We start from the raw sequence: 27,651 nt of genomic DNA, 5'->3' as shown, positions 1-27,651 counted from the left end.
CTCCTTCATATTTAAAGACTGTGAATGAAATGTCTTTCTTGAATTAAAAACAATAGTGGATAATGTTTATTACGTGTTTATTTTGTACCAGACACTATTGCCAGTGCTTTAAGTTAAGTAATTCTCAAAACAACCCTATGAGGTAGGTGGAGTCAATGTATGAATTGTATGGACTAGGATAGGAGCACATAGTAGTTAAATAACTTGAATAAGGTTACACAGCCTATAAATAACTAAATCAAAATTAAAACCCTGTGGTCAGACTCCAGAATCACATACTTAGCCACCAGCCCACAGTGCTGACTTTCACATCAAGGCTTTATGTGCCCATTGCAAATAGAAAATTCTCAAACTTTAAATTACTGCATATAAAATTTTAAATGTAGTGATTATTTTGAACTAATCCCTCAACAATACTTTGAAGTAGCTATACTTTTATTAATATTAGTAATACTAGTATTTATATTATTTTAATTTAAAAGATCAATAAATAATCAGCAAAAGCATTATTCTTTCCATTTTCTCAGTGAATTTCAGTCCTTAGATTCCTCGTCTTTCCCCCACTCTTACCTGTAGATACGGACCTCATTTTATGTATCTCTTAAATTCTTCAACATCATAGGTAATACTTAAACCCTTCTACATCATCACAGAAGAACAAGACAAACATTTGTTGAATGCCTGATTAAATTAAAGATTTTATTGTAGATATTTTTTTCCTAGCTCCTTGAAATATCTCTATCCCATGTGCCTGTATAATGAAATAATACTGGAAAACAACAGGCTAGAACCAAAGAAAACTCCTAGGAGAAACTGTGAAAGAAGGGGCAAAAATTTAGAAATATAGATACCATATTTTTAGAATATCATAATTATAGTTTTGACATCTATTTTTGATGTCATTGGATTTTAATTCATCAATATGATTATCTTATAAATGAGGGAAAACCCTTTATATGGATATTAAAAAATAGATTGTAAAGTAGAATATTCATTAGTAAAATAATAGTAGATACTTGCATACTTATTACACAAAGACCATTGTTTGCTCTGTTGAACTTCTTAATCATCATAATCATAATCCTATTTAGATTTCTGATTCCTTTATTATTTATAAATTATGAGTGTTTATGTCATAAATGCCATAGAGTTGTGTTGGACACAAAATGAAAGAATGAATTTTCAACGTAGCATATTTCCTGGCACAAAGTAAATGCTTAATAAATCTATGGAAGGAAGTTCAATGGGACTACATAAAATTTCATCTGAATGTCCTATGCTCAGGTAACTTATCTGTATTAGACACTGGCCATTTATATTAAAAGAATGCATGGGAAAAAAAGAATGCATGGAAATAGAGTAACAATATGCTCAATTTGATTCAATAAATATTTACTAAGGTCATGCTGTGAATCAGGTTCTAGCTGATATTTTCAACATAACATACCATTAAATCTTTTTAATAACTACAAGGTAGGTATTATTGTAATTTTCCAGCTTAAGAAATTTAGGATCAGAGAAAATGAACATCATATAATATAATGATTAAAAGCCAGAGAGTATAGTCTGGCTGCTTGGATTGAGTCTCATTTCTCCACCATTTATAGGTTTTGAGAGTTATGTAAAATGATTAAACCGGGGCTCAGTTTCCTTTTTTGATAAAATAAATATAATAACATCAACTACTTCATAAAATTAGAACTAAGCAATAAATGAATTAATACATGTAAAGGGCTAAAAGCAGTGCTTGCCTAGCAAGTTGTAAGTATGCAATAGGCATTATCAAGTTTATTGTGGTTAAGTGATAGATTTAGAATCCAAACACAGGATTTCTCTATCTAAAGCTTGTACTTTTTTTCATGAGAGTTTACTCAAAAAAACAAACAAACAAACAAAAACTTACAAAATTTTAAAATTTAATGAGAATAAATTATCTTTTTAATAATATTATCTCATTATTTGCTCTAGTGTGTTTGGAAAAGGAAGTGACCAAGCAATTCAATCAAGTGGGGAGAGCATGTGTTGTAATGAGCACTGGGTATTATAAAAAACTGATGAATCACAGACCTGTACCCCTGAAACAAATAATACATTATATGTTAATTAACTAAATTTAAATTAAAAAAGAATAGCTTATGAAATAAATTTAGCTGAGTGGATACTTACTTTGGCAATATGGTCTTTCATTTCTCCAACTCCACGTACCATTAGGAAGACATTCAATAGAAGCAGGACCTAGTCCATGATAACCAGGATCACAGCTGAAGACTACCTTGGTTTTGTATTCATAATGGGAGCCATTCACAATTCGCCATCTTCCATGTTCCAAGGTAAAGGAATTGATACTCGGACATGTAACAACTATACAAAAACCAAGAACATAAGTGTTAATCAGTCATGTCTGTTCTACTTCTTAACTGTATCTTGTATCTATTCCATCTTCTATATCACCACTACCTTAATTCATTCACTATTGTGCCAAAGTCCTTTAGCATTTTTAAAATTTATTTTCCATGTTAATCTTTTCCACTCCCCTAGCTCTCTGGTATTGCTGACAGTTCCTTGAATATGTTATACTATTTCACACTTCAAAAATCTGTGTACTATTATTCTATTTACCCAGAATCTTTATTACTACCTTACCTCTACCCTCTTCTTTCTTTTTTTTGTATTATCATTTCCAAATTTATTCCTTAATACAGAAAGACATGAAATGTGTCTTAGTGATGAATCATTCCAATTATATTAATTTGTTAAAATTTTCTCTTTACTTTGAGGCTGATTTAAAAGTATTCTTTTTGAAGTCTTTCTTCACAATTTCTATGAGATATGAATGACAGGATGTAGGAAAAAGGACACCCTGGTACAAGCTGGTGGGAAAGTAAACTGGCACAACCATTATAGAATATATATGTAGAGCCAGTAAGGCAGAACCTCAAAATATTAAAAAGAGGACTACCATATGCTTCAGCAATCCCAATCTGGGTATATATCCAAAGCAAATGGATTCAGGATCTCAAAGTGATATCTGCATACTCATGTTCATTGCAGCACTGGTCACAATAGGCCATATACAGAAATGACATATTCTCGTTAGTTCAGAAATTTGGGGAGGACTGTTTTGAGGAAATCTGTTTTATGAGAATAGTGTTACTGTGCAAGAGTTGTGTTATACACTTTGGCTAATTCAAAAATTGTTCAACATAAGATAAACAGAAGCATTATTCAATACCTATGTTGAGACTACACATAACAACTTTCATTTTAAATGAAATGACTACTAAGTTGAAAATTAGTATTGAGAAGAAATAAATGTAATATAAAGACAATATAAAAAAACCGTATTTACACCACCATTTTTCCAATTTTTTTCTGCTACCATATATTTTAACAGAACTATTTAATGTCACCATTACATAATATTCATTTACCTATTAAAGTAGTAATGAAAGCAATGGGAATATTTTTTAAATGCAAGTAACCTGAAGAATACTGATGAAAGCTAAAGTTATGGGTCATCTTACCAACATCTTTTGCCCTTATAAAAAAATCAGAGCTGAGTGTATTGGAATATAATTTTACTAATTATAAATCTTTAAATTTTTTTCAAGGACATATACAGAAAGTACATGTTGACTGATGGATGAATTTTACAAAATAAGTGAAACTATGTTATGTAAAATAAAATTCACTTTAATTTTTTGACATAAATATTCTGGAGTTTATGTCTTTGTACTGTCTTCTAATTGTTCATATTACAAGATAGCTTAATTAACTTTTATTCCCTCTTAGACATCACATTTCATTTCAGGGATTAGTTCTAAAATTTGAACAATACATAATCTTTTAAAGTGTACAAGATGCCAATAGAAACACAAATGATACCATTTCTTTAACACACATACCAACACAGCGAGGGGTCTTGTTATGATTGCTCCAAGTTCCATCTGATTGACATATGGCAGTGGTAAGTTCCTTAGATGACAATCTATATCCATCATTACAAAAATAGGTAACTCGGGTTCCTACCAAGTAGTCTGTTGTGAGTATTCCTCCATTTGTCGGAGCTTTAGGAATCCCACAGGAAATTGCTATAATGAATACATGTACAAAATCATAGAAACAGAAAAATACTTAATTTAGTAGATAAGTCTCTTAAACTGTAAAGCATGTAAAACTATTTGGGATTTTATTAATTCCTCTGAAACAACTTCAGAATATCTCCTAAAAAAGTTTTCCTGAACCATAACTTTTTGAATAATTTATTTCAAACTCCTATTGAATGTGTGGTTTTTTTTTTGGATTGGTGAATCCATACATTATTAATGCTTTATGTCTCTGTTTCTTACTTGGTTTCTTTTCAGCATTATGTCAGCATTCATACAGATTACATAAGAATGAAAATTGGGTAAATATAGAGTGTATGTAGGGCTAATCTGTAACTGGGCTACCACATAGCAAGTTTGGTCAATTAATTTGATAGATAATTATTAAGGATTATAAAGTGTTGGTAACTAATACTCATCATGACTTTGGCCAGAAATATAACACATGGATGCATAGATTTATTTTAACTGAAAGCTGGATATTACTTTGTCTTGGGTCCAAATTCTATGTGCTTGGGCACGGCACGATCCATAAAATATCATGTGATCAACATATTTAATAAATATAGGGTCTGGACACATTGTCTTAAAACCTAGAATGAATCATCCTTCATTTCACTGATATGTCTTAGATGTCTTGGTTTTCATCTACAATAGATCTGATTTAGGTGAAATTAGTTTTCCCATAATGTGATAATTACAGTAAAAATTTTTATTTACTTTATAGTATATCAGGTATTTTCACATCTCATAAATTCAGATTACTACAGATATACTCTAAGATTGATTGATTGCCATCTTTGCTCTACAAGTACATATTTGCCTCTCCAAAAACAAAGAAAAAAACATAAGCTTTAAATGAATATATTTGGCAGCAAAATCCTGATTAAAATGAGATTATTTTTATCTTTTATATCATGTTCATATATGTGTAAATACTTATACATATGTCTGCACAAAAATTAGTGTATTTGATTATAGGTACAGCTCTACAACCAGCTATGTAACATCTGGTGTATTTTGTGTATTACCTCTATAAAATCAAAAAATTTCTAGATTCTGAAATATATAGTCTTTTGGGTTTCCTATAAAACACAGTAGACTTATAACTACATTTTTCTCTTATTAAAGTAATTAAGAAACAGAAATATTTTTTAATGGTTTTAATATTTACAGACTTGTGTTCTAGTTACTTACCTTTCATTTCAACCTAAAATTATTTCAACTTCTTTTAGAAAACCTAACACTTAGGTGTTTAATTTTAATAAATCAATGTGAATTTCACTATGAGGTGAAATACCTTAGTGAAATCTATATGAAATTCACAAAATTGAATGGCAGACTCCCTACTGGTGAATGATTTAATCTTTTATAATCTGATAACCTGCAAATTATGAACAGAAAAGCACAAATATTGACTTAATTATATAAGCAATCTCATATAATTATGTTATTATCCCTGCTATCATGTTGCAAACATAAATGGTTTCCTGATGTCTGCTCAAGCAATGTTGATATTTCCACTTAGGACTTTTGGGAATTTCAATTTGTAATAAGTCGTCTCCCTACTGAACCCCACCAAAGACTGTATTTACTGATTTAAAAAAAAAAATCAACCATACATTATTGGAGTAGTGTAGGTTGAACTTACACCAAAGTAGAAAGGAAATAAAGTTAAAAAGAATAGGTTCCACATATGTGGTTTGTATAAAATGGCTATATTTAGACCTAAGAAAATGACAACATGCTCAAATGATAGGATGACAACTATGCCTGTGGGTAGATTACAACTGAACTTCTCAGCTATAAAAAAAAAAAATCAACTTCCAAAGAACCATCATCACTGAGTGGTTGTCACAGAGGCTTCTCTACAGAACTCTCAGAATAGCACAGATTAAAAGTGAGGCAGGGAATGCAAAGCAACTATTTCTACATAACACTGTACAACACCCAACTGCATAGTGGGATGAAACTGGTTCAATTCCTGAAGGAGAGGAAATCAATGAAGGGATATTTGATGTGTAGATAAATAGATAAAACACCTGTCCAAACCCAACTAGAAATAGCAGACTAAATTTTCTATCTTTTATTGTGCTCACATTGTGTAACTGTTGCTCAAGTAAATATATGTGAAGATGCATAAGGAGACTGAAGAGATAGAGAATAAAAATGATTGAAGAATGTAAAACAAACATGGAACAAAACAAAAATCTGCAGTCTGTGAATAGCTCTTCCCAATGACATTTAACCAGTTCATTTAATTTAACTGTGTTTCAAATACAAATAGGCCACATATAACAAAGTTTTTTATCAACTAATCTTTTAAAATTGTTTCAGTGATAATAAAAGATCAATTTTGGAAATGATTCCTTAAATTATAAATATGTTATCATTTTACTATGCCAAATATTTTTTAAACTGCATTTTGATTTAACTATTCTAATTGTAGAACAATTTTAAATCAAGAAAAATGAAAAAAAAGAATCCATATATAAATGTCATATTATATACCAAAACAACCAATGACATTATACTGCTGACTATACAAAGCAACTTCAAAATTTCAGAAAGTTTAAGATATTTATTTCAACCAATAGGCAATTGTTTTTTTACTAAAGTTTCCTTAAAGGTTATTATATATATATATCATTTTATATATCTAAGCAATCACTACATAACTGAAATGTACTAGTTCAAAGTCAGATCATTTTAATATTTATTTAAAATATATATGATTTAGATGGTTACTATTTATATATTTTTTAAATTCCCATGATGCTGCAATTATAAGATCAGAGATTCTTTTCCAAATCAGTTCTGGGAAATAATAAGAATTTGTGAATACTATTCATTAGTCAAAGAAAAGCAGATGTTTTGATATTTTATTAAAATACATCTATTCAACAGGAAGTCAGCTTTTTAAATGTTGGTAAGCCACTATGGTTATAACTTTTCACAGAATTCTAACAAATGATTAATATTTCCTGCATCAACAGGAATTCTCAACAGAACAAGAAAACAATAGAAAACAGAACGAGGAAACAACAGTTCTTTCATTTCTCATTTATTTATACATGCCTCTGAGAGTTACCTTTCATGAATTAAAATTATAGTTTAACAGATAAAAGAACCCATTTTGGGTGTTTGGTAATATCTATGCTTATTTTAACTTGGTTTTGCTCAATTTTAAATTATAATTGATCAATTTTATATTGTATTTGTTTTACATAAATTCCTTCTGATAAGTAGATTATAGGTAAGACCCATTACTTATTAACTGAGAATATTCTGCATTTTTTAATTTGAGGGCTCATAGTTGTTTGAGACACCTCTATAATGTGGGTAGAATAAATCAAATATATTTCACATGGAAAAAATAATGTGATACCCTAAATATTCAAAACTTTCAAAGTCCAATGACATTAGAGTTTCTTGTATAACTGATGTTGCACTTGTCTTTATGACTATACCTACCTAAGAGACTACTTTTTAAAAACAAGATCTAGTCCAAATATCTAAAATGTGCCATTTGTTGAATAAGAAGCTTGTCATTCTGTTTGCTGTAACAAGATACAGTGTTCTGACAGTGCCTCAATTGTTAACAAAATACAAATAAAAAAGAAAGATCCCTGTCAAGTTAGCTAAACAGTGAAGAAAAAATGACGTGGTGGCTGGCTACATTTTAAATTTGTTGCTCTGAGAGCACAATTTTGAATGCTCAGAGTGAAAGTCTTCAGTGACCCTGCCCACTCTTATCCTCTCTTTTCTTTCTGCAAACTCCATACTAAAGTAATCTCGAGCTCTGGGTCAATCATTTTCTGACAGCAAGGTAATGGGAGTGGTAGATGTATGAGCAAATTGTGTATGGGGGTGGGGTGGATTACCTGAGTGGCTCATTTGGTTAAGCCTTGGACTCTTGATTGTGGCTCACATCATGATCTCAGGGTTGTGATAGCAAGACCCATATGGGGCTCTGTGCTGGGCATGGAGCCTTCTTAAGATTCTCTCTCTCTCTCTTTCTGCCACTCCCACCCCCACTTATTCATGTTTGCTCTCTCTCTCTCAAATAACAGTAATAATAATTTTTTAAGTTTATGCAAGTGTATGAGTGGTTAGAGTAAAGGCATTAATCACACAACAACAAATGAAGAATAATAAAACAATGTGTCTCACTCTTCTCAAATTTATCATTCTGCATTTTTAATTCTTATTTTCAAGAGGGTCATCTGTAAAATGCTTCTGAATATTTATGTTTTTGGAAGTTCTAATGATCCAAATGCAAAAGTTAAACAGAGTTACTCTTTTGTTAATGCATTTTTCCATTTGTGGATAATATACTTCACCTTGACAAGCAGGAACCGGTGCATCCCAGGCATGATACCCATAGGAAGACTTCCTGCACACAGCACTGCTTTTCCCAACAAGTCGGAATCCTCGGTCACAAGCCCAGCGGACCACACTATTAAGCTGTCCACCTGTCTGACTGATAATGTATCCATGAGGTGGAGATTCTGGTGTACTACAGTAGAAAGCTTTTCAAAAGACAAAAGAATCACTGTATAATTAATGAATCAGAAATTCTTCCCAATCCAGTATTGTAATTACCATCTGTGTGAATTTTACTTCCTATGAACATCATAGAATTTTCTATCCTCTTGAATATCCACTGGCATAACTTTTGGGAGACAAAACTAACTTTGAACTTTTTATCATCACAGAAGAGGTCTTCTGAATTGAAATACCCATATTTCTCTTAACACCCTGGTGGTTCAAAATCTCTACAAATATTTCAGTGAATTTTGGAAGCTGTACCTCTTGTAATTTGAAGGACCTAAATGCCACAGTCTTCGTAGTAATATTTGAGAGCAGGTTGTTTACATGTAACTTTGAAGTTATTTCCAGACGCCTATATCATGTTAGGTCATGCATTGCACTTGGATTGATGTCTAAATAGACCCCCCACATCCCATAATCCTCTCTCCAAGTTTATCAAAGAGTTTCCATGCTGTCAAGAATGCTTACATATGGTGATAAAAATGTCAATAAAATAAAACTTTCTTCATCTTCTTAAGTCTGAAATGTCAAAAGATAATGTCAAATGGCTTTTTCATATATATGTACTTTTAAGACTATTCAGCCTGGCAGGATCTATTTACCCTTTGAAACTTCACTGTATTCATCTGAGAAAAATAAGATGTTAGCAGTAACTAGAAAGAAATAGATTGGACTTGGAATATATATATCATAACCTGTTATTTCTAAAGGAAAATATATAATATATCAAGCTACTCTTGGGGTTAAAGTGGTGTTTTCAATATATTTATATCAAAATTTACCAAGAATATCAACATAAATAAGGATTTAGTATATAATATAGTCAATTTAATGCTTATAATTGATTTGAATAATTTCCCTTTAGGTTGTTGTGATCATTAAAGCTACAATTTAATGTGCTGATTTTTAAATTCCATCTTTGGGCACAGATTTAATAAAAAGACATTTAGACATTTATATTATACACGTGATAAAAATATGATTCAAATACGAAAAAAATTAATGATGACTAGGGCATGCATTTGAATTTTTAAAACATTTCGTCTTTGCATGCCTATAACATTTTTAAATCTATTGTAGAACAAAATTTATATATATAATAGTAGTGTGAGGTCAGTTACAAGTCAATTTTAAAATGTAAAAGACAAATTGCTAATCAATTAAAATCAAATTATCATCTTATAGTTTTAAAATCAAAATAGACAAAAATTAATTTATTTGAATACTATATATGCAAGTTTATATAAATGAGTAAATATGAGAGTATATTTTAAGAACTAAAATTCAAATTATTGAAGACCATGTTTAGAATTATTCTGTCAGAATTATTTATAAAATATTAATGAAAGTAATTTTCAGTCGAACTGATTAGCCATGACCATCGGCTTGGGGAAACATGGTCCAAGCACTGTACAGGAAAGAGATGCCTGATTAGTTCTAAAATATCCTGTTATTGAGCACATACCCATGCCTCTGACATGACTTAGGATGGGGAAAAAAAAAAGGAAAGTAACTTTTGTACAATGACTATTTATACACACTTACTCAACAAGAAAAGAAAATTAGTGGCTTAGTATCATTACACCTTATAAACAGGAAGACACATAGAAAAGTTATTTTATCTTGATATTAAAAAGGATTTTCAGTCCATATCTTTCTAAATACTACTCAGTGAAAAGCAATAAGGACAAAACAATTCTTTTTTTTTTTCAAAACTAAAGGTTTTGAATGATGTGTTAGTCATGTCCCTTTCAATATTAACAATATCATAAGTAGGTGGATAATAACAAAATCAAAGCTTTTTACCATTGTATGTTTATCTTTTGTTTAACCTTCTCATATAAAAGGTTTATAAAATAGGTCAGATAGACACATTTGAGCAACAATTTAGTGAGAATGCAAGGGAAATAAATCTATTGGGAAAAAGCATTAAAAATATCAGTTTAACTTATAACTAACATGTATAAGTCATCAATATCCTAAATGCTTTTAATCCTTTCAAAAACCTCAAGAGGTAGGATTATCATGACCGTGGGGACACAGACAGAAGAAGATTACATAAACTGCTCAAGAAGCCTTAGTGGAGGAGCTGTGATTTAGATTTATGTCTAATTGAATAATGTCTGTGTTTGTGCTCTGTAGCCACAACCATACCGAGGATGTAAGTGAGATGTGTACTGAAGTTGTATCACATACCTATATATCTTATCCGGAAACCTTTTTTGTTATTGCCATGATCTGCTGACCATTGGAGAAATACTTCATGACCATTGCTTGTTACATTAAAAGCAGATGAGTAATCTCCGCTGAGGGAAATAAGCACTGGACTTTGAATATTTGGTCCTTTAGAAAGAAAATAATACAATTTAAACATAACTGAACAATCATGTTCTAATTTATCTTTAATATTTTATGTATTTAGAATAGTATTAGATATGGTGACATTGCTCCAAAACCAATTTGTTTCATCAACAGTAGCTTAAAACATCTTTGTTTTAAATATTTAATTCCATAGAAGAGTCTACAATTTGTAAAATAATTAGCTAACTACAGTTTTCACATGGTATGTAGATAAACTGGATGTTGATACTTTTAAAAGTAAGTACAAGATAAAATATAAGCTGTTGTTTCTTGCATAAGCAGTTATTTACACTGAAGGTCTGCAAGTATAACCAGAGTAGTTGAACTGGATTTATGAATATTCAGTAAATATAAACCATGGTTACCATCATACACCTGAAGAACATCAAATTCCTTTTCTGTCTGGAAGAACTCTACAAACATGCTGATATTATATCCTTTTTCTACTGAGATGCTCCAGGCACACATTTGAAGGTTTGGGTAACTCTCAGGATATCCAGGGCTCAATATGACTCCGGTGGAATCTAGGCGTAATTCATTGGCGGGGCAGAGCACTATCAAAGAAAGATATCATTAAATAATGCTAGTCTTCTAGACCTAAGTTAAAACTTCATTTTAAACACTCAGTACTCTGCTTTCATGTTTAATAACTATAAAGGAGACGATACCTTGAATTATGTGTTAGAAGAGATAATTTGTATTAAACTTGCAGTTCAAAAAATGGAGGAATGACCCAAAAATTATGGTACTGATTTCCTTTTTTTTTTAATTACATGGAAGATGCATTACTTTTCTGTATAATAAATACATAGATAATAAAAAATAAGACATTTATCTCCCATATTATAAATACATAGATAATTAAAAGATAAGACATTTTCTTCTTCAATTTCTTTATATTCTCTCCTTACCTTTCCTCATCTTCTTATGTCCCCTCCTTCTGCCTCTCTCATCTAGGTCTTTGCCTGCCCTTTTCCTTCTTTCTTTATTTTTTTTTTTAACTCACTCTCTTCTCTTTTCAAATTTTAACTCACTCATGTATGTAGAAATAAATACTTTCAAGAGTATTTATTCTGGGCAAGGCTACTCCTGATCTCAGAAATGTGGTTAAACCATGAAAATTTAACTGATTATCTTTCAGTTCTTTGTGCAATTGAGCTAGGCTTGGAAACACCAAATATGGTTGCTGGAATATAGAGGACTAGATGAGGGATTTAAATAATTTATCATTTCCTGGATGAGAGGACAATGAAATATTTTGAGTTGTAAAGTCTCCATGTGATACAGGGATAGAAAATAATAAGCAGACTAGTGGATTATGGCAACATATAATGGATCTTTTATCAACTTAATAACTTGAAAAGAAATAATTCAAAGCTACCATAACTAATATTGAGATATTTGGGGACTAGAGAACATAACACAGTTAAATATACTAAAAATACAACACCAAATACAGAATATAATAAAGCTAAAATATATAAGAGCTGTTTTATTTTTTTTTAATTTTTGGCTTTTACTTCTGTTTCTTTTCCTTTGATCTGAGATACCTGCTTCTTGGATATGAATTGAAGATTTTCAAAAATAATTAAGTAGGGGCACCTGGGTGGCTCAGTGGGTTATAGCCTCTGCCTTCAGCTCAGGTCATGATCCCAGGGTCCTGGGATCGAGCCCCACATCAGGCTCTCTGCTCGGCAGGGAGCCTGCTTCCTCCTCTGTCTCTCTCTCTCTGCCTGCCTCTCTGTCTACTTGTGATCTCTGTCAAATAAATAAATAAAATCTTTTAAAAAAAAAAATTAAGTAAGTGGTAGCAGGTCATTCTCAGTCTAAAAAGAGAAGCCTGACAATTGCTTTTCACGAAATTACAAATACATAAAATAAAAGAGTTAACTTGGCAGTTGGAAATGGAATGGAAAATTTGAGTCAAAATGAAAAACATTCATGAATATATAGCTATGGCATATTGAAATGATAGATGCATATAACTGCATGAGAAGTTAAGTTTTAAGGAAAGGTTTTTTTTAGTGTGTGCTTAGCTATTTAATACTTTCAGAATACTTAGCTAAGTAGCTTTTTGGGTTACTGAGCATGTTACTTCTTCACAAAAACCATTCAGCAACTTTATAGTTTGACATAAAGTCCTCCAAGTTCAGTCATTTCCTACCTCCCCAACTTTGTTTCCTGCTGCTCCACCACTGAAATGAAATGCTCCAAACATATTGGATGAACTACTTACAGCTTTTTGAACTCTGCACATTCCTTCATGCTCCTGTTTCAAATGTCCTTCTTTCATCTGCCACATTTGAAATGTTAGTGCATTTCAACGCCCAGATGAAGTGTCTTGTCCTTTGTGAAAACTTCCTGAACCTCTCCTCCATCAACCTGAGCAGAATTGTTGATTTCCTTCTTGGTGTCTCCGTAATGTACACTTCTATTATCGCAGTTAGCAATTTCATGGCTATATATGTGTGAGTGTGTGTATTTTTTTTTTTTTTTTTGGTCTCCCTTCCTAGGCTTCGGTTATTAAAAAGGAAGTGCCATGTCTGCCATGTCTTATTTAAAACTGAAAAAATACTCCATATTACTTTTGAAAAACTGATATGATTCAATATATTTTACTATAGATACACAAATCAACCTATTTGCATACTATTCAACACATATCAAGAAACTCAACAACTATCAAGAATAAAACATATTTATTGATTGTGACTACATGTTAAGACACTTAAGCACTTTTTGTGCATTATGTAACTTGTCACAACAACTATACAAAGTATGTACAATTTTCACCCCCATTATACATATAGGGGAACTGATGCTCAGAAAGTTTAAAATGCATAAAGTGTCACAAGTTTACCTGGATGGATCCCACAGTTTTAACCATCATTATACCACCCCTTTTACTTCATCTATATCAAACTCTTTAAAGAGCAACACATTTAGAATTGCTTTCCGTATTTTAAATGTGATATAGAAAATTAGAAGGATAAAGGGAAGAATAACAAAATTGTTGCAGCCCCTTTTAGGAAAAGTGAAAAAAATATTAAATAATTTAAGACAGACTAAAAACAATGCATATTAATTCTACCAGACTCCAAAAAGAATGTCTATTTTAGCAAGCTTGTGAGTTAACTCAAATAAAGAAAAAAGTAAAGTCAGAGTTTTGGCTTAAGTGCCTGGTCAATAATTAATATAGTAACACTGCATAAACTGATTCTGAGGGGTGATTTATTACTTTTTAGCTAGTATCTGAAGTGTCATTATAAGATTAAAAAATAATCTTTTTTGTGTTCTCTATAGTACATAGAACAAGAAGAGAGGCAATTACTAATCTATAGAAAATTCTGATTCTGGAAAAATATTGAAAGTCTGAGAGATGAGGGATTATTGCATAGCTAAGTTATCTGGATTGTTTTATTTTGATTTTTAGAAATTTATTAAATTGGGATCCAGAGAACCCCCCAAAAATTAAGTGTTGCCCTCCAAGAACTCACGATGTATTTATATACTGGAGTCAAAGAAGTCTTGACATGTAATAGCTTGTTCACAAATTCCTGTGTCTGCCCAAGTTATTTTTCCATGTATAACTTCCCAAAAGGTTAAAAATCTATCCTCCACGTTCATATGTCTAAATATCTGAATATGTATCCTACATAATTCTAAGTGGTGAAAAGATAGCCTTGAATAAAGGAGGAAATTGAATGAATGACACTTAAATATCAAGATTACAGGTGATAGACTTCAGAAAATCCAAACAATTTCAAAATGCTCTAAAGTCATTGACTTCGAGAAAGGAAAATTGTCACATTGGTTTGGTTTTTACCTCTAAACATGTCTTTCTCTAAAGCCCCTTGTGAAAATCCTTCTATTTTATTGTAAGGATTTCAATGAGGTAGAAAATTAAATGTTAATCCTACTTATATCATGTTTGAAATAATAAACAAAAGTCTTCTTTTAGGTTCATTGTAACAGTTAAGATACTGCACAGGAAACATTTCCATTGCTCAGGAATAAACCTCAAAGAAGGAAGTAACCTAAGAAAATTTGGGGAGAAACAATCAAGTTCTATTCAATTTTATTCAAATTAACCAATATTTATAATTAGTTACTATGTAGTAGACACTGTTCTGGGCCCCAGGGGATTACACAAATTAACAATACATGATTTCTGAACATCAAAACTTAGCAAATTATGCAAAATCCATCAGGGTCTTGCCCTTATAATTCCATAGTGAATTCCTTGAAGTCTAAACTTCTGTTTTTTTTTTTTTTTTTTATTTTTGTGTCTTTGTATATTCATCTGTCACTTCAACCACCATTTGTCTATCTCTGTTCTACGAAAGTCTTACTTATCATATGGAACCAAGACTCAGGGAGCAATGGTGACATCAAGCTTTTCCTGCCCCATAAACAGTTAAATATTACATGATTTGATATCTCCCTGGCCTGTTTCCTTAACACTCTATTACTACTACCTGGATGGCTGTCATATACCTTAAATCATGTTGCCCTCACAACAGGGACCATTTATAGCTTGTTTGTTTGTTTGTTTGTTTGTTTTTTACTCAAACTTTCTGCTTAACAGGTGTTCCATTAAAGTTTAACAAATTTACTGGTTAGAACAGAAACTATTTCAAGTAAAGGCAGTCAACATTGGGGACTTTATTTAAGGTTTCTCTTATTTTCCATCCCCATTTCCACCCCTCATGGCAAAATTAATTTAAATAAATTGAACTAACTTCAGGATAAACTAAAAAGGAAAGAAAAAAGTAAACCTTGGGAGAATAAAAAAATGTTTAAAGTTAAACCTGAAAAGTAATTTAAAAAAAGATACCACATAAGAGTTCTATAACTTTTAACATTATGGCCAGTTAAATATTTAGTATTTATGTAAAATAGACTTTTCTCAATTTTGCCAATCAAACATAAAACAAATACTCAAAGATCAATAATCATAAGAATTGGTACCTTGACAAATGGGAGGTGCTCCATCCATCTGGAGTCTTTCTCCTAATCTGCATGTCAGAATTGCATTGCCGACCAAAGTAAATCCTGGAAGACACTGATACCTAATAATGTCACCTATTTAAAAAAATAATAATAATAAGAGGCTTCAGATAGGCAACAAGGTGATGGTTAAAAATGAGCATGTTTCAATTGTAAAATCTGTAAATATTGCAGAATATTCTTTTTTTTTTTTTAGTCATTTTCAATTGGTATAAAATTCTATTAGTTACAAGCAGAGATAATATTCAAAATTTTGAACTACAACTGCTTCATAAACACTGACCAATCAGAACTGAAGCCAAGAGCAAATTAGCTCCTACTACAGTAAGATCTAACTGGTGTGTACCAGTTGGATAAAAGCAATAGTGGTAAGGAAAAAATCTAGTTGGTATAGCTAAGCTATTCATTAAAAATATATCAAGCAGTTTAAAGGATTCAAAGTTTCACTCTATATGAAGATTAAATTTACAGTAGTCATTAATATTTTCTTAATTCCCCAATCAAAGTCAGTATCATGAAAACAATAAGTTTGTTATGGCAACATTCTTTTGTTATATCATTTTTCAAAATATGAGATATTATTGGGATTGAATTTCCAACCCAGTTTTAAGAGTCTCATGCTCTACCAACTGAGCTAACCAGGCGCTGATGTCCAACCTAGTTTTAAAAGGACTTTATTTTCAAATTGAACATAATCCACCACTTATTTTTAGAGGTATGGAAATAAAGCATTCTAATATACCCTACATATCCTTCATTGTATGTTTTAGGCTTAAGCCTGAATTCAAAAAACGTGTGTGTCAGAAAAGGCAACAAAATAATAATTTGGAAGAAACCACCAGAATATGTTTTATGGTTCAAATCCCCATACTGGTTTTCCAGTCATACATTCTAGACATACATGATTCTTGCTTTTGTCTATACTCCCTTTTGGTCTTTTCACTGCCGCCCAATCTTAAGAATCCCCATCGATCCCCAAAAATCCAAAGAAAGAGGTTCTAAGATAGGTTGCTATTATTCTTTTTTGTTTCTTTTTAAGCAAATATCTCTATTAATAGTATGTTTTTTTTTTAATTTGTCATACTTTACCTATTTCGAATTCATCATCTTCTGTCAAAATTTCAGCATTGGGTACCGGTGGTGGAGGCTGGCACACTCTTAGTTGATAAGCTATAAAAATAGACAACGTGTTTATTCCTTCTCTGAGAAAGTGTATACGTGAAAAAGCCCAAAATTATGCAAGGGTTATTTATAAGAATAAAAATAAATGGTATAATTTATCAAGTTTTAGTTATTTATTGTTTAAACAGACTACAATATTGAGGGAAAATAAATCATTCCTTAGATACCAAAATATTCTCCTATGGTAAGAACACTTACCTGTAACTCCTTTTTTCTTACCCTCATTCTATTCCTCCTTATTATGTGCTTAAAACACCTGTTATTTTTCTCTCTGACATGATCACAATTTGGAATGATATATTCATATTTGTTATGTGCTCAATGCCTATCTTCCCCAAGGTTCACCACAGAATCCTTGTACCTAGCAAAGTGGCTGGCATATAGCTATAATTGCAAACAGGTACTCAATGTTTACTCTTTTTCAGGAGATATTTTAAACACTTTACTTATAATAACTCTATTAGTCCTCACAAAAATGTTATTTATTTTATTACTTAATTTATGATTAGGTCTATAATTATTCCCATTTTATAAGAGAAAACTGTTAAAGAGAATTAAAGAATTTGTCTAAATTACACAGCTACAATGTGACAAACCTGGGATTTGAACCTAGGAGTTCTGACTCTGGAGACTTCTCATACATGCTATATTAATATATTTGGGGAAATACCTACTTGTTGAATTTCATGTTTCTAATAATCTACATCACTTGAATAGGTCAACCCCATTACATTAGAAATATTCCTATTTGGCATAATTTAAAGGCCACACAAAAAAAGGCCCTTTATGAATCCAAGCATCAGGACTACTGGACCCATCTGATACCTATACACAATTGTTTGCTTGATTAAAGTCTTATTTTTACTAAGCTTTTAAAGAATGTAATATAATCTTGTTCAGTTAAGAAACACACTTGATTACTACAATAACATTTGAAAAAAAGTGTGTTTCATATGCTTAACTTTATTACTTAAACTTAGGAGTTAAGTTATTTATGTAACTCAATGAACAAAGAAATTGACACACAACTCGTACAGGGTTAAGCCACGACTCCAGCCTCTGTCCCCTACTCCAAAGTCCATACCTTCAGTATTGCTCCTACCATGAGAAAACTATGACAGTACTGAGGCGCACCAACTGGACCACTTAAAAAAGACTGCTATAAAAGGAGATGGATAAAATACATTATAAAGAATGAGTAAAAATTTTCCAGTTCTGAAGGGTAATCATGTGCATTAGAGCATTTCAAATAGAGGAGAAAACATAAGCAAAAATTTGGGCATCGGTTCATCATCATGTAACAAAAAGCCATTTATAAGAGGCTAATTGGTTAATACACCTCCAGGTTACTAAGCACAGAAAAAAGATGGAAATTTTTCAAAATGTAGCTGAAGAGGAATGAATCAAGGAAAATTTTTGTTTCAATTTCCTGCTGTAAATTGTTGTATGTCTCTTCAAACATCTTCCTTCTAGTACTTCAACCTGTTTATAAAATAAAAGCACTTGCTGTGCAATGATGATAATTTGCAAGTAAAACACTGCTCTACACAGAAGGGTTACCACTAGAGAAAAAACCCTGGGAAGGAAAAGTTTAACCCAAATTTCTGAGAAAAAGTTTCATTTAGAGTAACATTAGGAATTTTGAAAATAATTTTCCTGAACTTAGAACTTAAAAGGGGTATAATAACCAAGGCAAATGGTAATTATAATAAATGCCAACAAGGTAAAAGAAAGGGGATAGGAAGAGAGCCCCCATGGAGAAATCCTTAGAAGACTATGCTTCAGAGGATAGTATCTTAACTAATCTTGACATAGAACAGAGATCAACTCAGAAGTTAGTGAAGTGTAGAGATGCCCACATATGTATTGTTTCACTTTTGTTTGCTGATAAATTTATTTTTTATTATCATGCTAATGATAAATTAATTATTTTAAAGAAAAAGTATATTTATATCAATGAGGAATCCATGACTATCACTGTCTGTGGAACATGCTTAGAATGACCTACATTTCAGTTGCAGAGTTTAAAAGACCAGGGGTTGTAAATATTATTTATGAGGAATATGATGTTCAGAGATACTATGCTAATTTCCCAAGATCACATGAGTGCTGTGAGCTAAATTCTGTCCTATTCTCTGTTCTTTACCATCACCTACAGTTTTATAAACTGTGTTCCTGGAGCCAAGGAATCACCTTGGGGTCATGGAGGCCAGAGGAGTTGTAATGTCTAGCCTCTCACCTCTACCACATTAGAGCAATTCTATGTTCATCAATTTTATAGATTTGAATTCTGAATAAACTTTCCTTTGAACAAATTTTCTACAACCCCTACCTAAGTAATTTCATTGATTCTTTTGATGTCGAGTCTTACTTGTGTTTTAATTCCCAACTTTATGTCACCTGGATAAACACCTCTTCTGGATAAACAAATATTTACTAAATAACCTATAAATCACTGGTTTCTTTAGAAGGGAATGAGTCTCTAAACAGTATTCCCTAGGATAACTCTCCACTGTAAAATTGCAAATGGGCACAAAATAGGAGCAATTGTGGGTCAGAGTGCTAGAAAATGAGATCTAAGCAGGCCCTGAGATGGTTTTCACTGTGGAAATATGTAATTCTGACTATGATGTAAAGGAGAAGGAAATATTGAAAGAAATCCCCTTGCATCTGCTTTTCTTTTGACTCTCAAAGACAAAGTACTACAAAAAGATTAATCATAAACAGTTTTCAACAATTCTGTCCTCAGTCTTCATCAATTTCTACTCTTTTGTTCACTAAAATAAGTCTAAAATGTGTCCAGTGTCTTCCCTTTTTTTCTGCCAACATCTCAGTGTAGAACCCTGTCATTTAATACCTATTGTACTGAGTTCAATAGTACCCAACAAAATTTATGTCTTTCTTGGAACCTTAGAATGTTATTTGGAAATAAGGTTGTTGCAGATGTAATGACTTAATTTGAGGTCATTTGAATTAAGTTAGGCCCTTAAACCACTATGACTTCTGTCCTTATGAGGAGAGAGAAGACAGAGATGGACAAGAGCAAGGACATGTGACAGGGAAAGGGACAGGAATGCCAAAGATTTCTGGCTACCACCAGTAGCTAGGATGAGGCAAGGAAGGATACTCACCAAAGCTTTCAGAGATAGTATGACCCTATAGATACACTGATTTCATACTTCTAGCCTCTAGAACTGTGAGAGAAAAAAATTTCTGCTTACTTAAGACATCCAGTTTGTGGTACCTTGTTGCAGCAGCCCTAGGGAATGAATACACCTGTATTATTAAATCTATAGGATGTTTCTTGCTTTCTGTGTCTTTTTAGAGCAATCCTTCCTACAGACAAAGGAGGTGATGGAAGGGAGGTAACACAATATGTTTTTTTGAATCCACTGTGTGCAAAGAACTCTGCAAGTTACTTTAAATGAGTTACTTCATTTAATCCCCAAATTACTACACCAAGATATGTGTAAATAGCTCATGTTGCTAAAAGGGACACTAAATTTCAGAACGGTTGAATTATTTGCCCAGTTCAATGAGCCAGAATTTGAGCCATATGCTTGAAAAATAAGCCATATTTTCTCTGATATTTATAGACAAATCAACCTGGACTGGAGAATTATTTTGTTCTGCCATTTCCTTACTATTAATATGTAACTTGTCATGGCCTTACAGATTAAATTTATAATCTTAGATAAAACAAGTTTCTAATCTTAATTCTCATCAACTCTTTATATGAGATGTCTGCTATATTTCACGTGAACATTCTCATGTTCCTTATATTTACCATGTTAATCCCCTACTAGGCACTGTCATTTTTGATAACCTTGCCAGCCTGGAAATTGGTACCATAATACTTAGCCTTGAGTGTTCTACTATCTCAAATTATTCCCCCTTTATCCGTTAATGTATTAATTCTTGTTCCATATTTAGCTTGCGTGGGACCACTCGGTACATATTTACATTTCCAATAATGTCTAACGGTTCATTTTGTTATTTATTAAATACATATTATTGAGGGCCTAATGTGTGTCAGCCATGTAATATGTGCTGGGAATGTGATCATGAACAAGCAGACACAATCCTGCCCTTATAGTCATTAATTGTCGGTGAGAAAGATATTAATCAAATTATCTTATTAATGAGTAGAAATTACCTTGTGGAAACAAGGAGCGTGTGTGTGTGTGTGTGTGTGTGTGTGCGCGTGCACATGTGTGTGCACACACATATGTGTGTTGGGGAGAGGGATGACACCCAGAAGAATAACCCAGGCAGAGGAATCAGCAAGTGTGTTGGGTGGGGGGCTTTAGGAGGATGGGGTAGGGGTTGGGTGAGAGAGTCCTAGGCAGAGTGAGAAGGAATAAGAAAGACCGGTAAGCTGGGGCTAAGTCCCCCAGGAGGCTAGGGGCCATGCTTAGGATTTGTTTATTGTAATCAGAGGAAAATGGCAAGTCTGTGAAGTTTTCTGTCTGGGAGGAATGTGATCAGATTTCTCCTTTAAAATATAACTCTGGCTAGGATAGGAAAAATAAAGGCAATCGGAAGGGGACAAAGGTGAATATCCAGAGACTCCCAAAGACTCTATATTGCCGTGGCTGTTGAATAAACAATTGTTGATTGGATCTAAAAAAAACTCACAATGTCCTCAAATGACTTGACATTAAATTAAAAGTCTTGATTATGTTCTCCAAGGGCCTCTAACTTTGTTTAATTAACTTTAGTCCCATCTATTAACCAGTTTATAATTATAGCCGCGAATACAGAGTTTCTCTCCTCCACTTAAAACTCAAGTACCCGTGATTTGTTATGTCACCTATGATGCCATTCTCACCTCATAAAAAACATCAAACCACACCTCTACACTTTATCATAATAAACTTTGAAAAATCAAGCCTGTCTACAACCTAACCTTCACTGTAGTCTCTTCTATTCCCTAATCAACATAGCTCTCAAATAGTTGACAGTGTGACATTTGACGACATGTCTAAAACTATGTTCTGTAGAATTTTATTTTTATCTGTCTTGCTTTCTTGAAACCTATCTTCCCATCTCTTTTATAATTTTGTCCTCAGATGACTAAGATAGAGACATTGTCACTGATCATGTTAGCCAGAGTTAACCTCTTGCAGAGACTCTGTTTCACAACTATTTGCCCTATTGCTATTATAGTGCTCTGTTATCTTATTAACAGTTAACTCCTCAGGTCATAATGTAACACCACATGGCAGTATTCAGTAAATATTTGCTGAGTGACTGAATGCTAGGGCAATGAAAGAATGAATGAAGAATGAACAAAACATACATATTAAATAAATCCTTACCATATTGAGTGTGGACTCCATCCAGACTCTCTGGGTTTAAATCCTCTTTCTAATGCTGACAAATTGGGAAATTGAGGGCAAGTTACTTAACCTTGACCTCACTTTTCCTCATTTGTAAATAGTAATGATAATAGCAATAGCTTTATGCCAACTTAAAGTGTGGTGATAAGGATCAAAATGTTAACATATGCAAAGCCTGGCACATAGTAAGTACTCTACATGGGTAAGCTCTTATATCAAATTGGAAGTTCAATTCTTTCCATATATTTGGTGTTCCAGATGAATAAGAACACTTAGTAAAATATATTTTCTGGTTTTTCCAAGTTTTGCTTTTCATTTATGAAAAACATTTTGATCTGGCAATTACTGAAATAATTATGGGCAGTTTAGACATATTATCTTGGTCGGTAGAAGCAGGGTATAATAAGGCAATGGTTCTAGGTGTGATGAATCAGGTGTGATGTAACCAGGGAATCCAACAGTGCAGCTCTGATTTTTCTGAAGATGTTTTTATCAAACCAATCAACTTCACTGGGAAGGAAAATATATTCTCATTTTGTGTTGGTGAGTAAATACTTGTGTGCACAGGGCAGGCTGATCTAGTTTTTATTCTGGAAGCTGACTGCCTGTATTCTAATCTTGGCTCTGGTACTTGTTAGCTCTATGACCTCAGGTAAACTGCTCAGATTCTGTGCTTCAGTTTTCTCAACTGCAAAATAAATATAAAGCTAAGATTGAGTTAATATATTGTAAAGTGCTTAGAACTGCACCAGACACATATTATGATTTCAAAGGGAGAGTGCATTCTCTGTCTGGCAAAGGTTAACAGGAGCATGGTTGCTTTGATTACAGTTGTGCCCTGGACACATATCATCTCAATCTAACATGACTTTTCTCCAACCCCTGATGTCATTCAAAGGGCTACTGCCCATGTGATTTCCCAGGACACATCAGACTATTCACTTTGTTTCTGTTGTGATTTAGGCTGGAGATTCGAAAATGCTGAGATTCCTTATTTGTTTTACACTCATGTACATTACACCGTAATAGAAATTTCTTAGCTTCAGCGACTCATTCTATAGTCATGTATATTGTTTTATGTGTCTTGGTCTTAATACTGCTATTATAGTGCTCTGGTAATCATATTCAATATATATTAATCATATCAATATATTCAATATAATTATATATAATATATATAATATATCATATTCAATATATATAATAACTAATTGAATTAAAGCAATATCACATCCTCTATATTGTATATGCTTTTGTTACTTTGGAAGAAAATAAACAGCTCTAGGATGAACCCCCAATATTGCATGATTCAGTACCATAGATTGACTTGGAAGTTACCTTCGAAATCACTTAGTCTGCTCTTGTATTGGAAGGAGAAAAAAAAGGCCTTAGAGAAGTGAAGTGAGGTACACAAAGCCACACATCGAGTTACAGGTAGAATGTATAGCTGAGTCCGTGCTTTTCATGGATTATTCTATTTAGAAGCACCTTCACAGTTATGGCCATTAATGAAAAAGCTGTATAACAGATTGTTTATACATTGAAAAATATACCTCTGATTTAAATCTGTTCTTTTTAGAAGAATCATTTTAATTGTCATTCCATTCAATTTGAAACTACCATTTACGATTTAATAGTTATATAAGGGCATCATATTCTATATGTCAGTAACCTTTTTTTTTTTTTTTTAATGTAGGCTCCACACCCAGCATGGTGTCCAATGCAGGGCTTGAATTCACAACCCTGAGATCAACAGTCAGATGTTTAACCAACGGAGCCACCCAGGCATCCCTATATGTCAGTATTTTTTTGAGGATGACTATTGCTTAAATAGTGCCATGTTTTGGTTCAAATGTACACAGATCTCTGCTTCCTGGTTCAACAGATTTTGTTCTTGAAATTGCTTTAGAGTTTAATTCTGGCAATATTTTTCAGCTATTTTTAATTTCTTATTTTCTTTGCAATGAAACATCCAATCCAATTCCAGAAAAGGATGCTACATTTATCTACTTCAGTTCAACTGGGCTATTAAAGGCTTCTTCAAAAAAGACAACACAGAACATTGGAAAATTGCCATTCTTTCTCTAAACCAAAAAAACTCAAGTGCGCAACCTTTCTGCCAAGTACCAATATGGTATCTCTTAAAGAAGAAAAAATAATTTTTTTGTTCCAGTATAAATTCTAAGCTCTCTACAATGACTGATGGTGACTCAGATTAAGTCAAGTATGATAATTTCGTGGTTTGGGAGAGATTTGGAGGAGGAAAAGCATTGATGATTACATGTTCATTCAGTTACATAATTTTATCAATGTTAATTCAAAAGTTATGTAAAGCAAGTTTAAACAGCTCCACTGAAAGAAGAGTTAGGAGTGTTTAAAATAAAAAGCTCCCTGAGTTCTAATTAAGAGATAAAAATAATACACAGGTTTTTTTTTTTCCCATTTTGGAGAAAATCTGCTAACAAGTTGACGTGAACTATATAGGTAAGTTTCAGCACTTCTGAAATTACTTACAAATATCACTTTTGCTCCATTAATATTATACAGTCAATTTCTTTCTCTGACTATATAAGGGAGAATCTTAGAAATCAAGAGCAAATGACTCATACTTAGATTTAGAGTTGAGACCAAGAAAGTCCCCATCATGAGAAAAGGATCAACAAGAAATTACTCTTGGTATTTCCCTAGAGATGGAATAACAGAAGTATAGTAAACAAAACTATTGGAAATCTGAATTATCCATTAAAAAGTTTCAATATCTGCTGCATGTATTCACTTCCTGATATTCAGATAGCTCATTGAAATTATCTTGCTTTACTGCTGAGCTCATTAAAATCTGAAAAATTATACGCCAATGCTGGTTGGCGTATCAGTAGATAACATCAGTAGATAACAGAGCGAGCAGGTCAGCAATATCATTTGACCTTTGTCAGTCTCTGTTTTCCCTTTCCTCTTCATCACTATAGTTTGGTTTGCTTTTGGTTGTAAAGGAACAATCTAATGCTATCTTTAACTATCATAAACTACTCTGTTTATTGAAAAGAAGAGAAAGAAAAGAGAAGAGAGAAGAGAAAGGAAAAGAAAAGGAGAGAAAAGAGATAAAAGAAAAGAAAAGAGATAAGAAAAAGCAAGACAAGACAGCTCAGGTGTGTTCTCAGTTTAGAATTGGCCTGCTCTGATAGGCTTTGATTTTCTACTGTTGACCATAAACAATTTCACTAACAACTAGCAACAGACATGATTGTTCTTTAACCTTGTTTGAACAAGACAAAAAGAAGACCTTTCCATAATCATGTCTGAGCACAATTGAAAACAAGAACACTGTCCCAACTGCCAAAATGACCAAGACCCTTCTATGTCAGCTAATATGAGTAAAGGTTGCTTCCATACCAATTATCATTCCAGGTATGTTCCACTCCTTCCATCTTCTAGGAAAAAAAAAATGTATTGAGATACCCAATTATAGGGGCACCTGGGTGGCTCAGTTGGATGTGTCTGCCTTTGGTTCAGGTCATGATCCTAGGGTCCTGGGATGAGCCCCATATTGGGTTCCTTGCTCAGCAGGGAACCTGCTGCTCCCTCTCCCTCTGCCTACAGCTCTCCATCTGAGCTCTCTCTCTCTCTGTCAAATAAATAAACAAAATCTTTAAAAAAGATAAAGATACCCAGTTATAGAACTGCTCCAATTTTGTAACAACACGCAGCCTAGAAATAAAGCATGCTTCTTTGAACCCTTCCAGACCTATCTTGCACAGCCCAAATCCTTTAACAAGTCTCTCCTAATACTCTCATATTGGGATGCCAGTATGTGGTGTGTTGTCTCACTCATTATGGTGAGCAAATACATGCAATTTTGTTTAACTAAAAGTTGTTCCTGATGGACTTTGGTTGGAGGGGACTGACAGTAAGACATGGTACAAAATAAATGCCATAAAGTATGAATGGATGTGCACATGGAGCCAAATGTCAAAATATATTAAACAATTTTGGCACGATTTTAGACATTTAAATAATCACTAGTCATTTAAGTAACAGTAAATGGTATTATCTTTTCCTCATAACAGTTTCACCAGTTTAATTTTTTAGTTTCTTCACATTTTATATACATATAAAATTGAATGATGTCCATACCCCTATGCTCTCTAGATATCAAACAATGAAACACTTTATGAGTTCCATGCTCTATCTAGTGATATATGAAAGGAGGTCAGGTCTTTAGGTTGTGTGAGGCAAAGGGGTCACACAGTTCAAAGCAACAGTGATTTATGTTTTATATAAAATGTGTCCTTATACCTGCAGCAGTCTCTTTTAGGATGAGACTTTGTAGAGTTAAATATACTTTCCCTAAATACAGCATTTATTGTAAAAGCAACATAAACTTAAAAGATGACCTAAAAGTTATTACAAGCCTTTTAAACATAGCTTCTTAAAAATAATCTGGAAGTCAATATTTATTCAACTCATTCTTTCACAGAAGAGGTGCCAATGGATAAAAACACTGGAAAACAATGGATGACATAAATTAAATCATAATATAAATTGTGCTTACTTAGAAAGTCTTCTGTATATAAATTTAAATTTTCTAATATTCTGATAGGAAAAGCAGTGCCGGGATAATAGATTTAAACATGAAAATGATACCTTCTGCTTTAAATGAGTAAATATATAATCTGACTATGCTATAGTCTCCTTGTTGTTTTGGCTGCTGTAAATCAGACTCCCAGTAAAAATTATCTTCTTTTCACACAGTGTCCTTACCACATTTTGGAAACCACAAACAACATACCAAGTTGCAGATAATCTACTTATCGTTGTGAACTTGTAGGTCACGAAGAAGAGAAGCACTACAAAGTTTGAAGTGCAAGGTTTTAATTAGAAGGGGCACTTCCTAGAAAGTGAGATGACATTATCTCGCATAAAAATTAAAATCACTTTTGCCAAATTTTTAAGGAAAATTAGATTTATAGGCCATTAAGTATAATATATGTGTTCAAAATTACCAGCTTGGGACATTGCCTGGCATTCTGTAAGAACTCTTTATATTTTAGCTATTATTATTGCCAGTGTTGTTGTCATTATTTAAGAGGTCATTCTAC

General features: G+C 32.6%; 1 protein-coding gene across 2 annotated transcripts in view; it reads right to left on the bottom strand.

Moving 5' to 3' along the window:
* Window positions 1–27,651, bottom strand: part of LOC111146567 (CUB and Sushi multiple domains 3) — a 1,261,269-nt gene that overhangs the window by 69,059 nt on the left and 1,164,559 nt on the right. The window contains exons 46-52 of one of the 2 annotated variants that reach the window (XM_022502159.1): window positions 17,121–17,201; window positions 15,993–16,106; window positions 11,387–11,575; window positions 10,857–11,003; window positions 8,450–8,638; window positions 3,906–4,091; window positions 2,167–2,361 (exon numbers count right to left, since the gene is read on the bottom strand). In XM_022502159.1, coding sequence (XP_022357867.1) covers window positions 2,167–2,361; window positions 3,906–4,091; window positions 8,450–8,638; window positions 10,857–11,003; window positions 11,387–11,575; window positions 15,993–16,106; window positions 17,121–17,201 — 1,101 coding nt within the window. The remainder of the gene's footprint in view (window positions 1–2,166; window positions 2,362–3,905; window positions 4,092–8,449; window positions 8,639–10,856; window positions 11,004–11,386; window positions 11,576–15,992; window positions 16,107–17,120; window positions 17,202–27,651) is intronic. The other variant, XM_022502160.1, reaches the window with a different exon arrangement.

Source organism: Enhydra lutris, unplaced genomic scaffold (assembly GCF_002288905.1).
Source record: "Enhydra lutris kenyoni isolate GAN:26980312 unplaced genomic scaffold, ASM228890v2 scaffoldscaffold14, whole genome shotgun sequence".
In the NCBI taxonomy this organism is placed as follows: Eukaryota; Metazoa; Chordata; class Mammalia; order Carnivora; family Mustelidae; genus Enhydra; species Enhydra lutris.
Note: the sequence above shows the minus strand (reverse complement) of the source record. Positions and strands in the feature narration are given on the sequence as shown.